The sequence below is a fragment of the Hemitrygon akajei genome, chromosome 23, assembly GCF_048418815.1.
Source record: "Hemitrygon akajei chromosome 23, sHemAka1.3, whole genome shotgun sequence".
Classification (NCBI taxonomy): domain Eukaryota; kingdom Metazoa; phylum Chordata; class Chondrichthyes; order Myliobatiformes; family Dasyatidae; genus Hemitrygon; species Hemitrygon akajei.
Window position 1 is genome coordinate 20,649,245 of NC_133146.1, and position 19,477 is coordinate 20,668,721.

General features: G+C 43.0%; 1 protein-coding gene across 1 annotated transcript in view; it reads left to right on the forward strand.

Annotated features, from left to right (window-relative positions):
- The window catches only part of LOC140715239 (inorganic pyrophosphatase-like), a 38,135-nt gene extending 19,819 nt beyond the window's left edge, over positions 1–18,316 (forward strand). The window contains exons 7-11 of the mRNA XM_073027139.1: positions 374–501; positions 1,413–1,498; positions 7,699–7,768; positions 16,951–16,990; positions 18,130–18,316. Coding sequence (XP_072883240.1) covers positions 374–501; positions 1,413–1,498; positions 7,699–7,768; positions 16,951–16,990; positions 18,130–18,161 — 356 coding nt within the window. The 3' untranslated portion in view covers positions 18,162–18,316. The remainder of the gene's footprint in view (positions 1–373; positions 502–1,412; positions 1,499–7,698; positions 7,769–16,950; positions 16,991–18,129) is intronic.
- The last annotated feature ends 1,161 nt before the right edge of the window (positions 18,317–19,477 follow it).

Sequence of the window (19,477 nt, forward strand, 5' to 3'; positions counted from 1 at the left end):
TACAACAACAAAAAAGCCAACTTTTAGTTAGCTTTTCTCTCACTATCACTTAATGACACAATGGGAAGTACTTGGAAATTAGCGTAGAATGTGCTGTTTGCAACACTGTCTCCCCATAAGTTAACAATTTTTAGCCAGTAATTACAGCAACGTCTTCCTGTTGTAGTGGGGCATTTTTTAGAATCCTGTTTTATCACCTGAAAATTTGCACATCGTTCCACCTCTTCCCTGCTCTCTTATTCACAGTAGTTATCCTTACAGGAAATAGTAAAGCATTTTATTTTAATTCGATGTATTTTGTTCTCAGAACCCAGAAATATCCAAATTGCCATCTTTTTTGAATTTTCTGACTGATTTTTGTGATTATTCCTAGATATTGATGATGTGAGAAGGCTAAAGCCAGGCTATCTGGAGGCCACCGTTGACTGGTTCAGGCGATACAAGGTGCCTGATGGAAAACCCGAAAACCAGTTTGCATTCAATGGTGAATTCAAGGATAAGGTATTGTGTCAAACAGTGCATTTCACTCTGTTTCCGTATACATGTTATAAATAAAGCCAATCTTTTTCTTTTATCTTTTAGTACTATTTTGAGTTAGCGCAGTTTCTTGTGGTCTTTGCAGTCATTTAGCAATCTATGGCTTTCTTTCTATAAATCTTATGTATGTATCTGTTTTACTTTTGTCTTATCATTAACAATATTTACTCCTCTCCAGCCTGATGAGACCGCCTTTACTGGTGTGTATAATCAAATGGAGTTTCCTTTTCACTCAGTGATCCTTCCTGTGTGCTAATTTGGTAGTTCCCTATACTTATTAGTTAACTCTTACATTCTTTTGCAACACACAAAATGCTGGAGCACCTCAGCACATAAGGTAGCATCTATGGGGGAAACAGAGTCAGCATTTCAGGGCGAGATGGGTTTTCTGTCAATTGAGCCTCATTAAGTTATCATTGGAACTCATCGACATGGCGTCCTCATCTTATGCTATAAATGATATTCCCTTTGTCTCCTCCATCCCATTGACATTTTCTCTGAAATTTCAAACTAATTTGTTTTTTCTATCCTAGTCACAGTGCTCCTTCCCAATTTTCTGATGCAAAAGTTTACATTTCCCTTTCAGCAGTCAGATTTGTTTACTTCCCAGCATTCATGTTTCTACTTATTCTCCAGCATCTTTATTTTAATTTTCATCACTATTCCAGAGATGTTCTTGTACCTTCAGTAAACTCAAGGTCATCTGCCTTTAACATCTTTTAATTACCATTCACTGTGAATCTAAAGGGCAATGCCCCTTCAATGTTTGTAAGTAACGATATTTTAATCTGCACATAACCGCTCTGTGGCTTGATTGAAATTACTTTTTAAGTAAGTGTGTTAAAATTTATTAATGCAAGGATATCTACTTTCAGGACTTTGCCATTGAAGTGATCAAACACACACACACATTTTGGGAAGCTTTGATAAAGAAAACTTCCTCTGTTGGAGAAATTAACTGGTAAATATCTTAATGATTAGTGATCAAATTTAAAGAAATAAATATGGGTTTGCTTATCATCAATCATTTTAAAGTGGCCTGACAGTGAAATACTCTGTGGGAAGTGAGTATGTGTGACTCTATTGAGTCTGTGCATCAGTCTGTCTTCCATGTTAGAAATAGGTATTCTGGAATTACCATCATTGGATCTGGTGGATTGGTGATGTTGGGTCTTTAAGTGCATCTGAGGAGTTGGTGAACTTGGACTGTAGGTTCATACTTTCCTTTCCACTCAGCGATCCCTCCAGCGAGCTATTTTTGCTAGTCCCATTTAATTGCTCCTGAGATAACTCTCACATTCTTTTGCAACATACAAATGCTGAAGCAACACAGCATGTCAGACAGCATCTGTGGAGGGATGCTTAGGTTTGTAGGGATGCTTTTGGGGAAACAGAGAGGTGAATTAGGGTTTAGGGATAGGGATGTAGGGGAATTAGAGATCAGGGCAGAGTCCAGGCCCCCCAGTCCATGATATGTACATGTGATGGTGTATATTTGTGGACAGAAGTTGAGCCAACAGCAAGGACTCAGGCTGGTTGGTGCCCCAGTCAGTGAGTCAACAGTAGGTTCTGGGATTCTAGGATTGGAGTTCCTTGCCACAGGAGGCATGAGGCCCAGTAACTCATAGGTACTTGAGTTGGCAAGACCAGAGTTGGAGGCCTAGTGTTTGGAGTTCCATGATCAGCGAGTTCAGGTTCTCATCCAGGGTCTGCATTCGTTATTTTAGTACGTCCTGGTATCAATGCCAAAAATTAAGACCAGAAGTTGATTCGAAGGTCGAGGCCTGATGGCCAAAGCCCTGAGTCTGCATCTCTGAATCCACTGGAGTCCAAAGACTGCTGTCCTGGGGTTGCAGGACTGTGTGTGGGTGGAAAGAAGAAACTGGCTTGTTTTGCTGTTGTTGTTTTATTGTTTATTGTGTTTTGTGTTGTAATGTGTGGTGACACATATGGGCTGCCTCCAGCACATCCTTGGGTGTGTTAACACAAATTATGCATTTCATCATATGTTTGTGTACATGTGATGTATAAATCTGAATCTGAAAATAATGTAGCAGTTGTGTGTTGCTGAGCTGGAAGTTGTGAATGGCAGGTCAGTCGTGTCCTCCGCTCCCAGCAAGGGGGGAGGGAGGGAAAAAACTAAATCTTAATTAGTGGGATTTCACTGATGTCACCTTACGAACCCTAACCCGTGCATCTTTGGAATGTGGCAGGAAGCCAAAGCACCCATCGAAACCCACACAGTCACGGGGAGAACGTACAAACTCCTGGATGATGGCAGAATTGAACCTGGATCACTGGTGCTATAATAGTGTTACACAAACTGTTGTTACCATGCCACCCCTAAGTGCATGTGGAAGGCACGTTCACAAACATTTATATGCAGCAAAGTAATTAAGATAAATGCTGGGACCGAGTGTGAGTGTAGGGAAGTCCTGCCCCATCTGTATGCAGTATTGATGAGACAATACCCAAAGGCATTTGGTAATGTGCATTTAGCAGGTTAATCTGTAAAGGACTGGCACACTACACAAACTCAGTGATAGCACTACTATTTGCAGACCATAGAAGATACTGGTGAACTGTTTTTCAGACTAGAGGTCTGCTGTTAAAGTGTTGGGACCTTAGTTTTGATCCCTATATTAATAACCTGAACTTGGGTATACCTGCAAGATGTAATTTCTAAATTTGCCCATGGCTATATTATGAACTAAGGAGAGGATTGTGATAGACTGTAGCTGGATGGTGGAATGGGCAGATAAATGGTATCAAGTGTATCGAGATTTCATTGGAACAAAGGAAATTACAGTGGTATGAGAGAGGAACTGGCCCAAGTTGATTGGAAAAGTAAGCTAGATGGAGGGATGGTAGAGCAGAATTGGATGAAATTCCTACAAAAAATAAGGAAAGTGCAGGAAAAATATATGCCAAGAAAAAAGAAAATCATGAATGGAAAAATGGCACAAATGTGGCTAACGAGAGAGGTTAAGGCTAAAATAAAAGCAAAAGAGACAGTGTACAAGGAAGCAAAAATTAATGGGGAAACTGAGGACTGGACGACTTTTAAAAACTTACAGAAGGAAACTAAGAAAGTCATTAGGAAAGAAAAGATGAATTATGAAAGGAAGTTGGCAATTAGCATAAAAAAGGATACTAAGAGTTTTTATAAATATATGAAGAGTAAAAGAGTGACACTGGTAGATATAGAACTGATTAAAAATGATGCTGGAGAAATTATAATGGGTAACAAAGAGATGGCAGAGGAACTAAATGAGTATTTTGCATCAGTCTTCACAGTGGAAGACATTAGCAACATGTCTGATAGCCAGAGGTCTCAGGGAATAGAATTAGGTACAGTCAAGATTACTAGAGAGAAAGTACTTGGGAAGCTAAATGGACTAAGAGTAGATAAGTCTCCTGGACCAGATAAGGTGCTCCCATGGGTTCTGAAGGAGGTGGCTTTGGAGATTGTAGAGGCATTAGAAATAATCTTCTAGGAATCAATAGACTCTGGCATGGTTCCAGAGGACTGTAATGTCACAAATGTAGTTCCGCTGTTTAAGAAAGGAGGGAGGCAGCAAAAAGAAAATTACAGACCTATTAGTCTGACATCAGTAGTTGGGAAGTTATTGGAGTTGATCCTCAAGGACAAGATTATGAAATACCTCGAGGTGCATGACAAGATAGGCCCAAGCCAGCATGGTTTCATGAAGGGAAGATCCTGCCTCACCAACCTATTGGAATTTTTTGAGGTAATCTCAAGTAAGATTGACAAGGGAAAGGCTGTGGATGTTGTGTATTTGGATTTTCAAAAGGCCTTTGATAAGGTGCCGCATAAGAGGCTGCTTAACAAGATGAGGGCCCATGGAATTACAGGAAAGATATTGGAACGGGTGGAGCATTGACTAATAGGCAGAAAGCAAAGGGCGGGAATAAAGGTTGCCAGGGGTTGGTGTTGGGGCTGCTTTTTACACTATATATCGATGATTTAGATTATGGATTAAATGGTTTTGTGGCTAAATTTGCGGATGACACCAAGATAGGTGGAGGAGCAGGACATGTTGAAGAAACGGAAAGGTTGCAGAGAGACTTGGTCAGTTTAGGAGAGTGGGCAAAGAAATGGCAGATGAGATACAATGTTGAGAAATGTACGGTTGTACATTTTGGAAGAAGAAACAATCGGGCAGATTATTATTTAGATGGGGAGAGAATTCAAAAATCGGAAGTGCAAAGGGACTTGGGGATCCTCGTGCAGGATACCCTAAAGGTTAACCACCAGGTTGGATCGGCAGTAAGGAAAGCGAATGCTATGTTGGCATTCATTTCAAGAGGAATAGTGTATAAGAGTGAGGAGGTGTTGATGAGGCTCTATGGGGCACTGGTGAGACCCCATTTGAAATACTGTGTGCAGTTTTGGGCCCCCTATCTTAGAAGGGATGTACCGATGTTGGAGAGAGTTCAGAGAAGATTTACGAGGATGATTCCTGAAATGCAGGGGCTAACATATGAGGAGTGTTTGTCGGCTCTTGGACTGTATCCATTAGAGTATAGAAGAATGAGAGGTGATCTCATAGAAACATTTCGAATGTTGAAAGGGTTGGATAGAGTAGATGTGGAAAGGCTGTTTCCCTTGGTGGGTGAGTCCAGGACAAGAGGCCACAGTCTTAGAATTAGAGGGTACCCATTTAAAACAGAGGTGAGAAATTTTTTTAGCCAGTCGTGGATTTATGGAATTCGTTGCCACATACAGCTGTGGAGGCCGAATCATTGAGGGTGTTTAAGGAGGAGATTGATAGGTATCAAGGGATACGGGGAAAAAGCCGGAAATTGGAACGAGATGGGAGAATAGTTCATGGTGGAGTGGCGGAGCAGACTTGATGGGCTGAATGGCCTACTTCTGCTCCTTTGTCTTGTGATCTTGTGAAATGGCCAATCTAGTTTAATGTGGAGAAAGTTAAATATTACACTTTATTTCTCCCTCTTCTGTTTACCAATGCTAAGAAAAGGTTTTTTTTTCTAAAATGCTTGAGGAAAAAGACCTGGGAGTTTGTGAGCACATTTCATTGAAATTGGTAGGGCAGGTTAAGAAAGTGCTTTGGAAAGTGTAATTCTGGGCTTTGTCAAAAGGCATATATAAAATGTGTGAGGAGGGCACGTTAGTCTTTGCAGACCACTGCTCTGTCCGCAACCTGGGTATTATATTTGATTCTGGTCTTTACATTGTAACAAGGGTACAAAGGCACTAGGGAGGGTCCAGAAATTATTTATGAGAATGGTACATCTTGGAAGGATAGCTGAGAGGCTGCACGCCACCCAACGGGCCACAGGGCCCAGAGCATGGGGTGATGGACTGCGCTCCACCCAACGCAGAGTTTGTTTTCTCTTTAAGGCCAAGAGGTGATTTGATAAAGAGTACATAAAATGATGTGTCCAAATGGAGCGGGAGTTTGCTGCTTTTTGCAGAGGAATAAGGGCAAGAATTGATTTGTATAATTATAAAGGGAAAGAAAGCTATGGGGAACATGTAGTGCACTATAGATGTGCCGGAGATCGTCTCCTGTGGCCTTCAAGGCAGAACTGGATATTGCATGAAGAAAATTAATTTCATAATCCATCTCATCAGATTGATAGATCGATCTTATCCACCCACCTTTGTCCTATCTTTACAAATTTTCTTTGAGTTTATAGATCCTTGAATGTGGCAGTACTCGAATAATTTGCTTAGGAAGGCATAAGGGATATTGGTTTTTATTGTGTACTGAATACAAGAGCGGAGATTGTGCCCCAACTTTATAAAACCTGCATTTCATCTCAGCTGGAGTACTCTGTGCAGTTCTGCTCGCCGTGCTGTGAGAGGGCTGGAGGTTCACTGGGCTGTTGCCTGGCATGGAGCAGTTCAGCTATGAGGATAGAGTGGAGAAGCTAGGTGTGGTTTCTCTGGAATGGAGGATTAAGCTGTATAATATTGAGAGTTATGGTTAGAGTAGCCTGCAAAATAAATTTTCCCTTTATCAGAGGTGAATAAAGCTAGAGGAAATAGGGGTAAGAAATTTAGAGGGGTCTTTGCTGTCCAGAAAGTGGTGAGTACTTGGACTGTACTGCCCAAGAGTCAGTGATTGTATTTGAGAAGTGTCTAGACCAGGGGTGGGCAAACTTTTTGACTTGTGGGCCACAAAGGGTTCTAAAATTTGACAGGGGGGCCGGACCAGGAGCAGATGGACGGAGTGTTTTGGTAATACACCTCATAAGAGAAAATAAAATATCATGGGATATGTAGAAAACATGTGCTTTAATTTCAATTGAAAATGAACAAATGCATTGCAACAAAATATCTGTCTTTGAAGTCCCATGGTATTTAGCTATTTATTGAAATGACTTTTAAAACACTGAAAATTAAATTAATAAAATACAGCTTTTTTTAATAGTAACAGTCATTATTTTAAAGCACTGAAAATTCTGTTATCCTTCAAGATATTATCATCATCACTCTCCTCCTGACTCTTTATTTCAAAAACGGTAGGAGATGCAGGTCTACTTGTCCTGCTCCTTCTTATTCAATTGTCCCCTGTGCCAAAACTCAACAACGACCAGTGTCACTGACAGAACAGTGACAGCACGCCAGTATGTGGAGCGCGTTATTTGATCTGGAGCGCATTTTTTATTTTGAGAACGTACGTGCACCTGCGCACTACTCATGTCCATCACTTAACAGAAATGACATGTAACATGTAAGGCTTATTGAAAAAAATATTTTCAAATGCATTTTTTACATAACACAATGAAGAAACTTATTTTTAATTTCAGTGGGAACAGTGTTGTTGGTCTCCCTTTTTAGCCAGCGCATCAAAGTCTGGATTTAGTTTTGTTGTGGCGAAAACGCCAGAATTGCGGGGAAAAAAACGTTAACAAGGTTTATTAATATAATTTCATCAAGTTCTGCGGGCCGGATTTAAAAGCTTAACGGGCCGCAGTTTGCCCATGCCTGGTCTAGACAAACACTTGAATTTCCTAAGCATAGAAACTATGGGTGAAGTGCTGGAAAATGGGATCGATACAGATTCAGCCTGCTGGTCAGCATGTACGTGGTGGGGCTGAATTGTTCTATGTGAGTGACTGCTGTAGACTTTGTTCTGCTTACCAGATTCTCATTTCTCTTCCTAGTACAAACACAACAGTATCTGGAAGTCCCTTCATGTGTTCTGAAACAGATGCTACTGCTCGTATAGAAAATGTAAGTATACTGTTCAAAGCGATAATCTCCTGTTTGCTCTTGGATGTGTACTGTTGTGAGGTGCCTTGTAAACTCTATTGTATTGTATCCATGATTCTCTGCCTCTGTACCTCCCTCTGCAACTGGTTATTTAGGAGACCAGTCAGTACAGATCAGAAATAACACTTCCTTCTGCGCTGACAATCAAGACAAGCACACCTCAAGCATGTGCGCTTAACCTGTTACTCTCCTCCCAGTCCTCAGTGAGGGATCAGCAATGAAAAGAGAAGGCAGCTTCAAGTTTCTGAGTGTTGACATCTGTAAAGATCTGTTCTGGACCTAATATAATAGCCGTCTTTGTTATTGCATCGATATTCCATTATAAATCTGAGGAGATTTAGTATGTCACCAAAAATTATAGCAAATTTCCACAGATGAGCCATGGAGATCATTCTGACTGATCACATCACCGTCCAGTATTGAGGCACCAATGCACAGGATCAGAAAAAGCTGTGGATAGTTGTAAGCTCCATCATAGACACAAGCATTTCCAGCATCAGGGACATTTTCAAAAGGCAATGCCCCATAAAGGCAGCAGCCATCATAAGGACCCTTCACCATCCAGTACATGACTGCTTCTCTTTCCCTACTTACACACTCAATTCCCCTTAAAAATTTCACCTTTTCCTTCACCCCATAATTTCAGCCAAACCCAGTGGAAAAGGCCAATCTATATCCCTCATAATTTTGTATACCTCTGTCAAATCTCCACTCATTCTCATGTGGTACAGATAATAAATGTCCTAATCTATTCAAACTTCCCTATTACTCAGGTCCACAAGTCCCAGTAATAACATTGCAGATCTCTGTACTTTCAGTTGTATTAATCCTTCTTATAGGTAGGTGACCAGAACTGCACGCAATATACCAAATTAGTTTTCACCAATACTTATACAATTTCAACATGCCAGTTCCTGCACTCAGTACTTAGATTTATGAAGGCCAGTGTTTCAAAACCTTTCTAAACGACATCTACCCGTGACATCACTTTCACAGAACTGTGAATCTGTTCCCAGATCCCTTTGTTCCATTGCACAGGGAATGGTATGGACTGTAAGTCCTACCCTAGTTTATACATTATTATCCTGGTCTTGATATTGATGACAAAAAAACCACAGACCCAGCACCAGTCCCTGCATCAGACCACTAATCACAGGCCCCAGTCAGAGAGGCAACCATTACTACCACTCTCTGGCTTCTTCCACGAAGCCAATGGCCAATTCAGTTTACTTCTTCAACTGGATTGCCAGAGTGACTGAACTTTCTTGACCAACTTCCCATATCAGATCTTGTCAAAGGCCTTGCTAAAGTCCACGTAGGCAAAATCCACTGCCTTTATCAACTTTCCTGGTAACTTGCTCAAAAAAAAATTAGATTGGTTAGACATAACCTACTATGTAAAAAGCTATTTGCCTATCCCTAATCAGTCTCTATCTATCCAAATACTTGTATATCCGTTTCCTTATAATACCTTCCAATAATTTATCCACTACTGATGTCAGACTCACTGGCCTATAACTTCCTGGCTTATTCTTGACCTTTTTTTGAAGGACGGGGCAACATTAATTATCCTCCTGGCACCTCACCTGTGGTTAAGGACATTTTAAATACTTCTACCTGGGTCCCTGCAATTTCTGTACTAGCCTCCCACAAGGTCCAAGGGGACAACTTATCAAGCCCTGGTGACTTATCCACTGTAATTTGCCTCAAGCCATCAGCACTTCGTCTGTAATTTCACCTCACTGCTGTTTTGCCTCTGTTCTATTCACTTTGTGTCCATTTCCTGAGTAAATATAGATGCAAAAATTCCATTTAAGATCTTCCCGTCTCTTTCGCCTTCATGCATAAATGAACATGCTGAGCTTCAAGTGGATCAATTTTGCAATTATTTTGCTTTTAATATATTGTGGAAACTCTTAGGATTCTTCTTTAGTGTGTCTGCTGGAGAAACCCCATGCCCATTAGCGCTCTTGATTTCCATTGTAAGTGTTCTCTTGTATTTCTTATACTCAAGTACCTCATTTGTTCCTAGCTGTCCATGCCCACAGTACACCACCTTCTCCTTAGCCAGGGCCTCAATATCCCTCGAAAACCAAGGTTCCTAAACCTGTTATCCTTGCCTTCTCTTCTGACAGGAACATACAAGCTCTGTATTCTCAGAATTTCAGTTTTGAAGGCCTCCCACTTACCACACACACCTTTGTCAGAAAGCAATCTATCCCACTGCACACTTGCCAGGCCCTTTCTGATACCCGAGGACCAGTCCTATCCTCCATAAATATTGAAATTATACAGTATTTATAATTACCTCAAAACTAATGATCACTACATCCAAAGTGTATGTTAATCTATATTATCTTACAATTTCTGGCCTCACTAACACTTAGCATGGGTAGCAATCCTGAGATCACCACCCTGCATGTCCTATTCTTTAACTTAGCACCTAATTCCCTGAACACACTCCGCAGGACATCATCACCTTTCCTGCCTGTGTCATTGTTAGCGATGTGGACCACAACCTCTGACTGCTCAACATCCTGCTTAATGCTACAGACTCAATCCGAGATGTCTCTGACCATGGCACCTGGAAGGCAACAAATCATTTGGGAATCTCATTATTGCCCACAGAAACTCTTCTTTGTTCCCCCATCACTACTGCTTCCCTCCTCTTCTCCCTTCCCTTGTGATTCAGCCTCACTGCCAGAGAACTGACCTGTTGCTTTCCTCTGCTCGGTCACCCTTAACAATAGCCAAAGTGATGTACTCACTATTGAGAGAAGTGGCCACAAGGCTACTCTGCACTAGCTGCCTATTACCTGTCCGTCTCCTGACGATCATGCAGTTACCTGTGTCATGCACTTTATGTGTAACTACCTCCCTGTATCCTGTCAATCAGCCTTCCAAATGATCCAGAGTTCATCCAGCTTCAGCTCTCTAACGCGGTCTGTAAGAAGCTGTAGCTGGATGCACTTCCCTGTAGTATGTGCTGCCATAAAACATCAATCTTATGATGTATGTTAGTGACAATAAACCTAATTATGAATGTACCCAATGCAGAACAAGAGGCAGCTATTTGACATTTCAGTCAGAAGGTTTTGACATGAAAGGCCAGCACATATTGTGCAGTGTCAGTGAAGATCACTCAACATTGCTTCAGATTTAGTTATGGAGAGGAAATCACTGATGGAGCAACTGAAGATCAGGCCCAAAATAGTGTCTTGATGAACTTTAACAATATCCTAGGGTTTAAATACGGTATGTACCTTCGGGAACCAACTTATGAAAGAGGAATTAACTCACCTGGGCAAGTTCCTTTACATTGACTTCAATCTTAATAGTGTTCTCTCATGCTAAGCACATAGGATGCCTTTCACCTTTTGAAGTTCAGCTATTTCACACACATCTTGACATCAAGATGGTATTGACTTAAGTGTGGTTATAAAGTTGTAAAGCTGAAATTTGTGAGAATCAATAATTCTCTTCAGAATCAAATTTATGACAAAAGTGATCGGAACCTCAGGAGGTGGTGGAGACAAATGATCTTCTTGCCATTTCTAGATAACAGTGATTATAAATATGCAAACCATACCTTTAGTACTTGCATGTTTGGCTTCTCGATCACAGGTTTGAGGAGTTAATGAAATTTCTGTGTAATTGTCCAACATCACTTACAACGGGAAGTGGCAGACTATGGAGATTTATCCAATTGACCTGAAGAATGCTTAGTCATTTTAACACTCATTGCTGTTGTGCATTCATATAGTCTTGAGTTGCAGCTTCAAAATAGTGCTTTGTGGCGACCCACTTCCCAGCGCACTCGAACCGGCTCACAAAGTGGCGCGCGCTGGCATTGAGGCCGGTCCCAAAAAGGGCGCCAGGCCTTGTTCACCAGCAAGGGGAAAAGCCCGTGCGCGGGACGGGACTGTAAATACAGCATTCCCGCCCGGGGAGGGCGGGATCAGGAAGGCTTTAAAGCGAGGCCACGAAGTTTGAATAAATCTCTTTTGCGACTGCAGCTCACCGACTCCGTGTCGTTATTGCAGCGCTGCGTGTAGCACACTGCTACAATTGGTGACCCCGACGGCCCAAACGATATTTGGGCCGAAGATGAACGACGCCCCATCTGTTCATGCAGTTTCGTTAAAACTGCCAAGCTTCTGGATGCTGCGACCTCACCTATGGTTCCAGCAAGCAGAAGCCCAGTTCCACATTCGGCAGATAACCTCGGATGCCACACATTACTACTACGTGGTGAGCTCCCTCGACCAGGAAACAGCGGCCCAGGTTGAGGAGTTCATACAGTCGCCCCCAGAGGACGGCAAATACACAGAATTCAAAGCCTTGCTCATAAGGACTTTAGGGCTCTCATGGCGCGAGCAAGCTGCCCGCTTACTGCACCTGGATGGTTTGGGGGACAGGCCACCGTCGGCTTTGATGAACGAGATGCTCTCCCTGGCCGGAGGTCACAAGCCCTGCCTCATGTTTGAGCAGGCATTCCTGGAGCAGCTGCCCGAGGACATACGCCTGTGGTGGTGGCCTGGGCGGACGTGCTGTGGAAAGCCAAGAAGGAGAGTGGGGCGTCCGTCGCACAGATCACCAGGCCACGCTCCCAGCAGCAAACCAGACCAGGCCCAGCCGCAGAGCCCGCTAACCCCAGAGGCAGGGGTGAGGAGGCCAACGAACGATGGTGCTTCTACCACCAGCGGGGGTGTCACCGCGTTCACGGACCACAAACCTCTTACCTTTGCGTTCACGAAAGCATCCGACCCCTGGTCGTCCCGCCAGCAGCGACATCTGTTCTACATCTCCGAATACACGACAGATGTCCGGCATGTCTCAGGAAAGGACAATGTCGTGGCGAATGCACTCTCCCGCCCTAACATCCAAGCCCTGTCCCAGGGGGTAGACTATGAAGCACTGGCGGAGGCGCAGCAGGCAGACGAGGAGATCCATAGCTACAGGACTGCAGACTCCGGTTTGCAGCTCCAGGACCTCCCTGTAGGCCCAGGTGAGAGGACCCTACTCTGTGACATCACCACCGGCCAACCCCACCCTGTCATTCCAGCAGCCTGGCGGCGGCGCGTTTTCAACTCCATTCATAACTTAGCGCACCCCTCCATCAGGACAACCGTCCGGATGGTAGCCAACAGGTTCATTTGGCACGGACTCTGCAAGCAGGTCAGTGAATGGGCCAAAACGTGCATGCACTGCCAGACAGCCAAGGTACAGCGGCACACCAAAGCTCTGCCGCAGCAGTTCCACCCCACCCGCCGGCATTTCGACCACATTCATGTGGATATCGTGGGCCCCCTGCCAGGGTCGCGAGGAGCGTGGCACCTCCTGACTATCGTGGACCAGTTCACAAGATGGCCAGAGGCGGTCCCGCTCACCGACACCACCTCCGAATCCTGAGCCCGAGCACTGATTGTAACCTGGGTATCTCGCTTTGGTGTACCGGCCCACATTACCTCCGACAGAGGCGCCCAGTTCACCTCCAGCCCGTGGTCAGCTATGGCCAGCCCTTTGGGGACACAGCTGCACCACATAACTGCTTACCACCCACAGTCGAATGGACTGGTGGAGCGTTTCCACTGTCACCTGAGGTCGGCTCTCATGGCCTGCCTCAAGGGGCCTAACTGGGTGGATGAGCTTCCCTGGGTCCTGCTCGGAATCCGCACGGCGCCCAAAGAAGTTCTGCACACCTCGTCAGCCGAGTTGGTGTACGGCGCACCCCTGGTTGGCCCAGGAGAGTTCATAGCAGCCCCAAGGGGGCAAGAGGAAGAACCCGCAGCAGTCCTGGGCAGACTACGCGAGAGGCTTGGTACCTGGCCCCCATACCCACTTCACAGCATGGGCAGATCCCGACCTGTGTACCCAAAGACCTGCAAAACTGTAAGCTCATTTTTGTACGACAGGTCGGACATCGGGCACCGCTACAGCGGCCCTACGAGGGGCCGTTTACAGTGATCAGAAACAACGGGTCCACATTTGTGCTGGACATTGGGGGGAAAGAGGAAGTTTTCATGGTGGACCGACTCAAACTGGCCCATGTGGACTTGGCGCAGCCGGTCGAGATTCCGGCACCGCGGCACAGAGGCAGACCTCCCAAACAGAGTCCGACCCAGACTGTGGACATTGGGGAGGTGTATCGCCGGTTCTGGGGGTGGGGTTATGTGGCGACCCACTTCCCAGCGCACTCAAACCGGCTCACAAAGTGGCGCGCACCGGCATTGAGGCCGGTCCCAAAAAGGGCGCCAAGTCTGCTTCACCAGCAAGGGGAAAAGCCCGTGCACGGGACGGGACTGTGAATATGCACCCCCTATAGCATTCCCGCCCGGGGAGGGCGGGATCAGGAAGGCTTTAAAGCGAGGTCGCGAAGTTTGAATAAATTTCTTTTGCAACTGCAGCTCACCGACTCCGTGTCGTTATTGCAGCGCTGCGTGTAGCACACTGCTACAGCTTCACTTTTAAATGTGCTGCTCTTGGCAGACTAGTTTGATTAGAATCGATTGTTCAGTGAGACTATATGAATCATCTTTTCGAATTGTATTATGGACACCCCAGTAGTCCACTGGAGTTGGAGAACAAATACATAGGGAAGTCGTAGGTAAGAATGATTTAAGATAATGAAAGGCATGTACATTACAACATCAAATGCATTGCTTTGTGTCAATGATCAACTCAGTCTGAGGATAGCACTGTTTCTAGCACCAACATAGCATGCCCACAACTCACTAACCCTATCCAAATGTCCCCTTATTGACAACCCAGTTGATAATTGCTGGTGCTGTGAAGCAATTGAGCTAACTGCTACACTACTATGATAGGTTTTTAAAGTAGGTGACTTCCATCTTATTGACTGGGACTGTCATACTGCAAAGGGTCCAGAATTAAATGCATCCAGAAAAGTTTTTTCAATTAATGTGTAGATGGCCCTACTAGGGATGGAGCAACACTTCGCTTAGTGGTAGAACATTTGTAGAACTGAGACCTTATTACTATTAGCTTTCACATAGCTATGGGAAAAGATAGTACTGGTGCAGAAGTTCTAGATTGAGGCAAGGAAAATTTTGACACATTAGATGGGAACTTGCAAAGTTTGATGGGCTATCCCACTTTTTTTTTAAACTCCCCACCTGCTACATGTTTTTTTTTCCTGCAAGCAACCTCTCCCATTCAACCTTTGCAAGCTCCTATCTAATGCCTTAAACTTACCATGTCCCCAATTAGGAACTTAATTTGTGGACCATCTTTTTCTATGTAAGAGCTTTCCTACGGACACTTCAGCTTGTATTATTTATCTGTAGTTTGAGTGTTGCCCCCTCTTTTGTACAGCCATGTACATATTATTTGGAAAAAAAAAGCCTGGACACATTTAATAAATTCTACCTATTGAAACTATGGCAGTCCAGTCAACATAAGAGGATTTGAAATTGCATATTACCTCAACCTTATTCTTACAGATTTATGATCTTCCTGCATGATAGCTCCTTTAATACCTGTTGAATATTGCATTTCCAGCTAAGGATAGTTCCACCCTCGCTGGTCAATCCCTTACTATCTTAAGAATGAACATGATATTCCTCCTAATAAAAAATGCAATCCTCCCCTTACCTCCACCTCTTTCATGTTATAGCATGTTTGTACCCTGCAGCATCTAGTTGATAACCTACCCCCTTCCTCAACAATGTTTCCAGTATGGCTGGAATATCCCAGTCTCATCTTTCAATCCATGCCCTGAGTTCCCCTGCCTTACCTGATGCTCTTGTGCAGTTTATCAGTCATTCCTTGCCCCCTATCCTATCTACAGAACTTGGTCACTTTAACATTTGTACTTCCCTCAACTATCCCATCTGTCACCTGCATACCAGCCTAGTTTAATCCCTCCTAAGTAACACCTGCGAATCTCCCCAACAAGGTATTGGTTTGCCTCTGGTTCGGATGCACTCGAGGTGAACCCAATGATCCATATACCTAAAGCCCTCCCTCCAGTACCTGCTCCTTAGCTTCACATATAACTGAACTATCTTCTATTCCTTGCCTCACTGTCTTGTGGCATGGAGAGTAATCCTGAAATTGCAACCCTAGAGGTTCTACTGAACTTTCTTTTAGGGCCTCATCTCTCTTCCTGCCCGTATGTTTGGTTTAAGAAGGGATTTCACGACATGCCAGTTTTATTAAACTTGATTCTGGTACCAGACTGCACCATGACATTTAGCTGTTCACCCTCCCTTTTCAGAGTTCTGTGCTTAGTCAGACATCAGGAAGGCAACACACCATTCCAGAGTTCCACTTGCAGTCATAGAAATTCCCTGTTGCTGTCCTGGACTTTGCCCTGCCCTGCTTTACTGCTGCTCCTCCTTTGTATCCTTCCTCACCACCACAAACAGTATGCAATTTGGTATTCTTGTTTAAGGAAATAACCACAGGAGATTCCTGTGCCACTTGCCTGCCTCTCCTGTTTGTCAGCTATTTATGTGCCTGATCCTTTGAGACACACATTTTTCATTGAACTGTCTGTCCCTTGCCATCTACAATTCCTTAATCTAGCCATCCTTGCCTTTCACCCTTACAGAAACACACTGGGCCTGAAGTCTCATTTCCCACCCACAAGCATCCTTTTCAGGGTCATGTCTTGTTCTATTGAAATCAGTTATCCTGCAAATTCATGTTAAATCTGGAGCATCCTTATCCCCCTTCATAACCGTCTTGAAACTTAATTTGGGACACTCCCCAAATTGCTCACCCATTTCCACTTCCACTACTCCTCTACTAGCATCATCTCCCAAAATTGGGGCTGGGGGAGATTTAATATTTAGAATTCAAGAAGGCTTTTGATGATGAAAAACTTCAAGTTGCAAGATCAGTGTTTAAGACAAACAGCAGAAGAGCAAGTGGAAGGGAAGTGGGGTGTAACCATTGTTTTATTTGATATTGCCACAATTTGAAACAAACTACTTGAAAGGAAGCAATGTTTATTATTTTCAAAGGGTAACTGCATTCACAATACACTGATCTGGGTGGAACAATATGTGAGTAGGTCTAATGGATAGTTCTTTCAAAGACCAAGTGGCAGTTGTTTATCTTGTTCTGTTACATGTTGTGGGACTCTTGATTAAGATTTCTGTACTTATTTCGTGCAGTTACCAGAATGTGGATCAGGTGATTCAGCGTCAGTGGATGGTAAGTGTTAACTGAATTCTGTCAAAATAGTTGGCTTCAGCTTGAACTTTCTACAGTGCACTCCTGGCAAATCGAGCAACTATTAGAAACATTAAAATCCTAAAATCTACATAATTTTTAATTTGCCAGATCAAGAATAAATTCACTTATGGTCGCAGATAAAACTTCACATGCTATTACTGATTCAAGAGATAGGGCATTATTTGTAGAGAGGAGCATTAAGATTTGCTGAAAATTGAAGTGAAATATCTTGCTCTATGCATGGATGATTTCTGACATTTTAGATCTGTTTATAGGTTTGTATTTTATTTCCAGTATTCTACTTATGTATTTTCTTTAATGCTGGGCATATCAGAATCGGGCTTTTACCACTGTCTGATAAAGATGTGGCATTGTTGGCTAAGTCAGCAATTTGTTGCCCATTCTTAAATGTCCTCGCTTGTCCACTTGAAGGCAGTTCAGGAAGTTCATATACACACAAACCTAAATATGGAAGTTGCACTCAGGCCGTATTAGGTAAGGACAGATTTTCAGAAATGGGCAACTTTCAACTATGCAACCATTAACTCTTGATGCAGTTCTGCAGTGATGCTTGGTTTGAGGTTGTTAATGTTCAAAATGAGCCAGGAAATTACAGCCTAACATCAGTGGTGAGAAAGTTATTAGAGGGATGGGATCTACCTGCATTTTAAAAGGCAAGGACTGATTAGGGATAATCAGCAAAACTTCTTGCATGGGAAATAGTACATCTGAAATTTAATTGAGTATCTTCAAGATTGAGGGAATGGTGGTAGTAAATGTTGTCTACATGCACTTCAGTCTTTTTTAAAATCCTGCATGTTGGGCTGATGTGAAAGGTTAGATCACATGGGATCTAGGATGAACTAGACATTTTCATGAAAAACTGACTTGTTGAAAGTAAGAGTGATTGTGAATAGTTGTTATTCAGATTGAATGCCTGTGCCCAATGGTGTGGCACAGGCATTACTGCTGAATCCACTGCTCTTTTTCATTTATATTAATGATCTGGATGACAATCTTAATGTGGTTAGTAGATTTGCACCACTGGCTGTGTTAATTGATAAATAAGGTTCTCTATAATTATGCTCCATGTTCATTTGGTCTTTGTTTCTCTGCAGTGAACAACTGGTGGTTTGAGAAAAAGAATTGAGTGAAGAACTTATTATTGCTGCTGTAATCCAAATTATTCACCTATGTTATCTATACAGCAGCATTGAAGGAAATGTGAAGATGACTACTAAATGTACAACTGTTTTGAGTAGTATTTTGATAATTTAATTGCCCAATAAATATTCATGATCTGTCTGTTTGTTTTATCTGTTATTACTCGAGATCCACAATGGATTATGGTCAGGAGGTTCTAGCTGTTAAGGATACATTTAGAACATCTCAAACATATTCCTCACATACCCTGTGCATGGATATGTGACCACTCAGACCATGTCTACAGCACCTCACAAACCTCAATAACTTCTACCATTGAGCAGCAGGTGTGTGGAAACCATCAGTGGCTCAAAACTCTGAAATTGTCATTTTAACAGATTGTGCAGTATTATCAACAGTTCAGAAAGACATACCCTAAGTCATACTTTATGCTACTTTCCTCTCTTATAAGATGCCATCTTCGGCTCTTTATCATCACTACCTCTTTAACCCAGCTTCTGTCATTATTTCCACAATCCACTTCTACATTATCAATCACTGGCTTGCTCTTACTCTGCCACTTCCAACATTTTATAGTGCACATCGCCCCTCTCTTTCAATCTAAAATGTCCCCTACCCATTTTCCTTCATAGATGTCGCCTCACTCACTGAGTTCCTTCAGTATCTTCTACATTGCTCTAGATCCAGCATCTGCATTCTCATGTCTTTGCAAGATGGTTGTTTGCTTCATTGAAAATTGTGCCATGTACATATCCAAATCACTTAAATAATGAGTAACAGTGCCCAACACTGACTCTGGGGCACCCTGCTAATCACAGGTATCTTGACCTTTAGCCATCACCATCTACTTTATCATTGAGTCATATCTGATCCACCTCACCAGCTCCCCCTTCCAGATGAGCCTGCCAGCTGGACTTTGCAAACGCCTTCTAAACTCCAAACAGACAACATCCCCTGCCCTCCCTTCATTCATCCCCTAATTGTCTCTTCAAAAAAACTCAATATTGAGGACACTAAGCTCACTTGTCTTTAATTTAGGTGCTTTTTTGTTAAATTCTCTTCCTTTGTAGCATATTGTTATTGTATGCTTAATCTTGCACTGTATTAATGCTCCTCATTGGGATTTGGGGTTTTTAATTTTGTAAAATGTTTTGAAAAACTAATTTAAATTTTTTTTTAAAAAACCTCAATATTCATCAGACATAACTTGCCTACACAAAACCGCATTGACTATCAAAGTGATGTAAATCTTGTCCCTCCGGTAACTTCCCCATAAATGAAGTCAAGTTCGCTGGGCTGTGG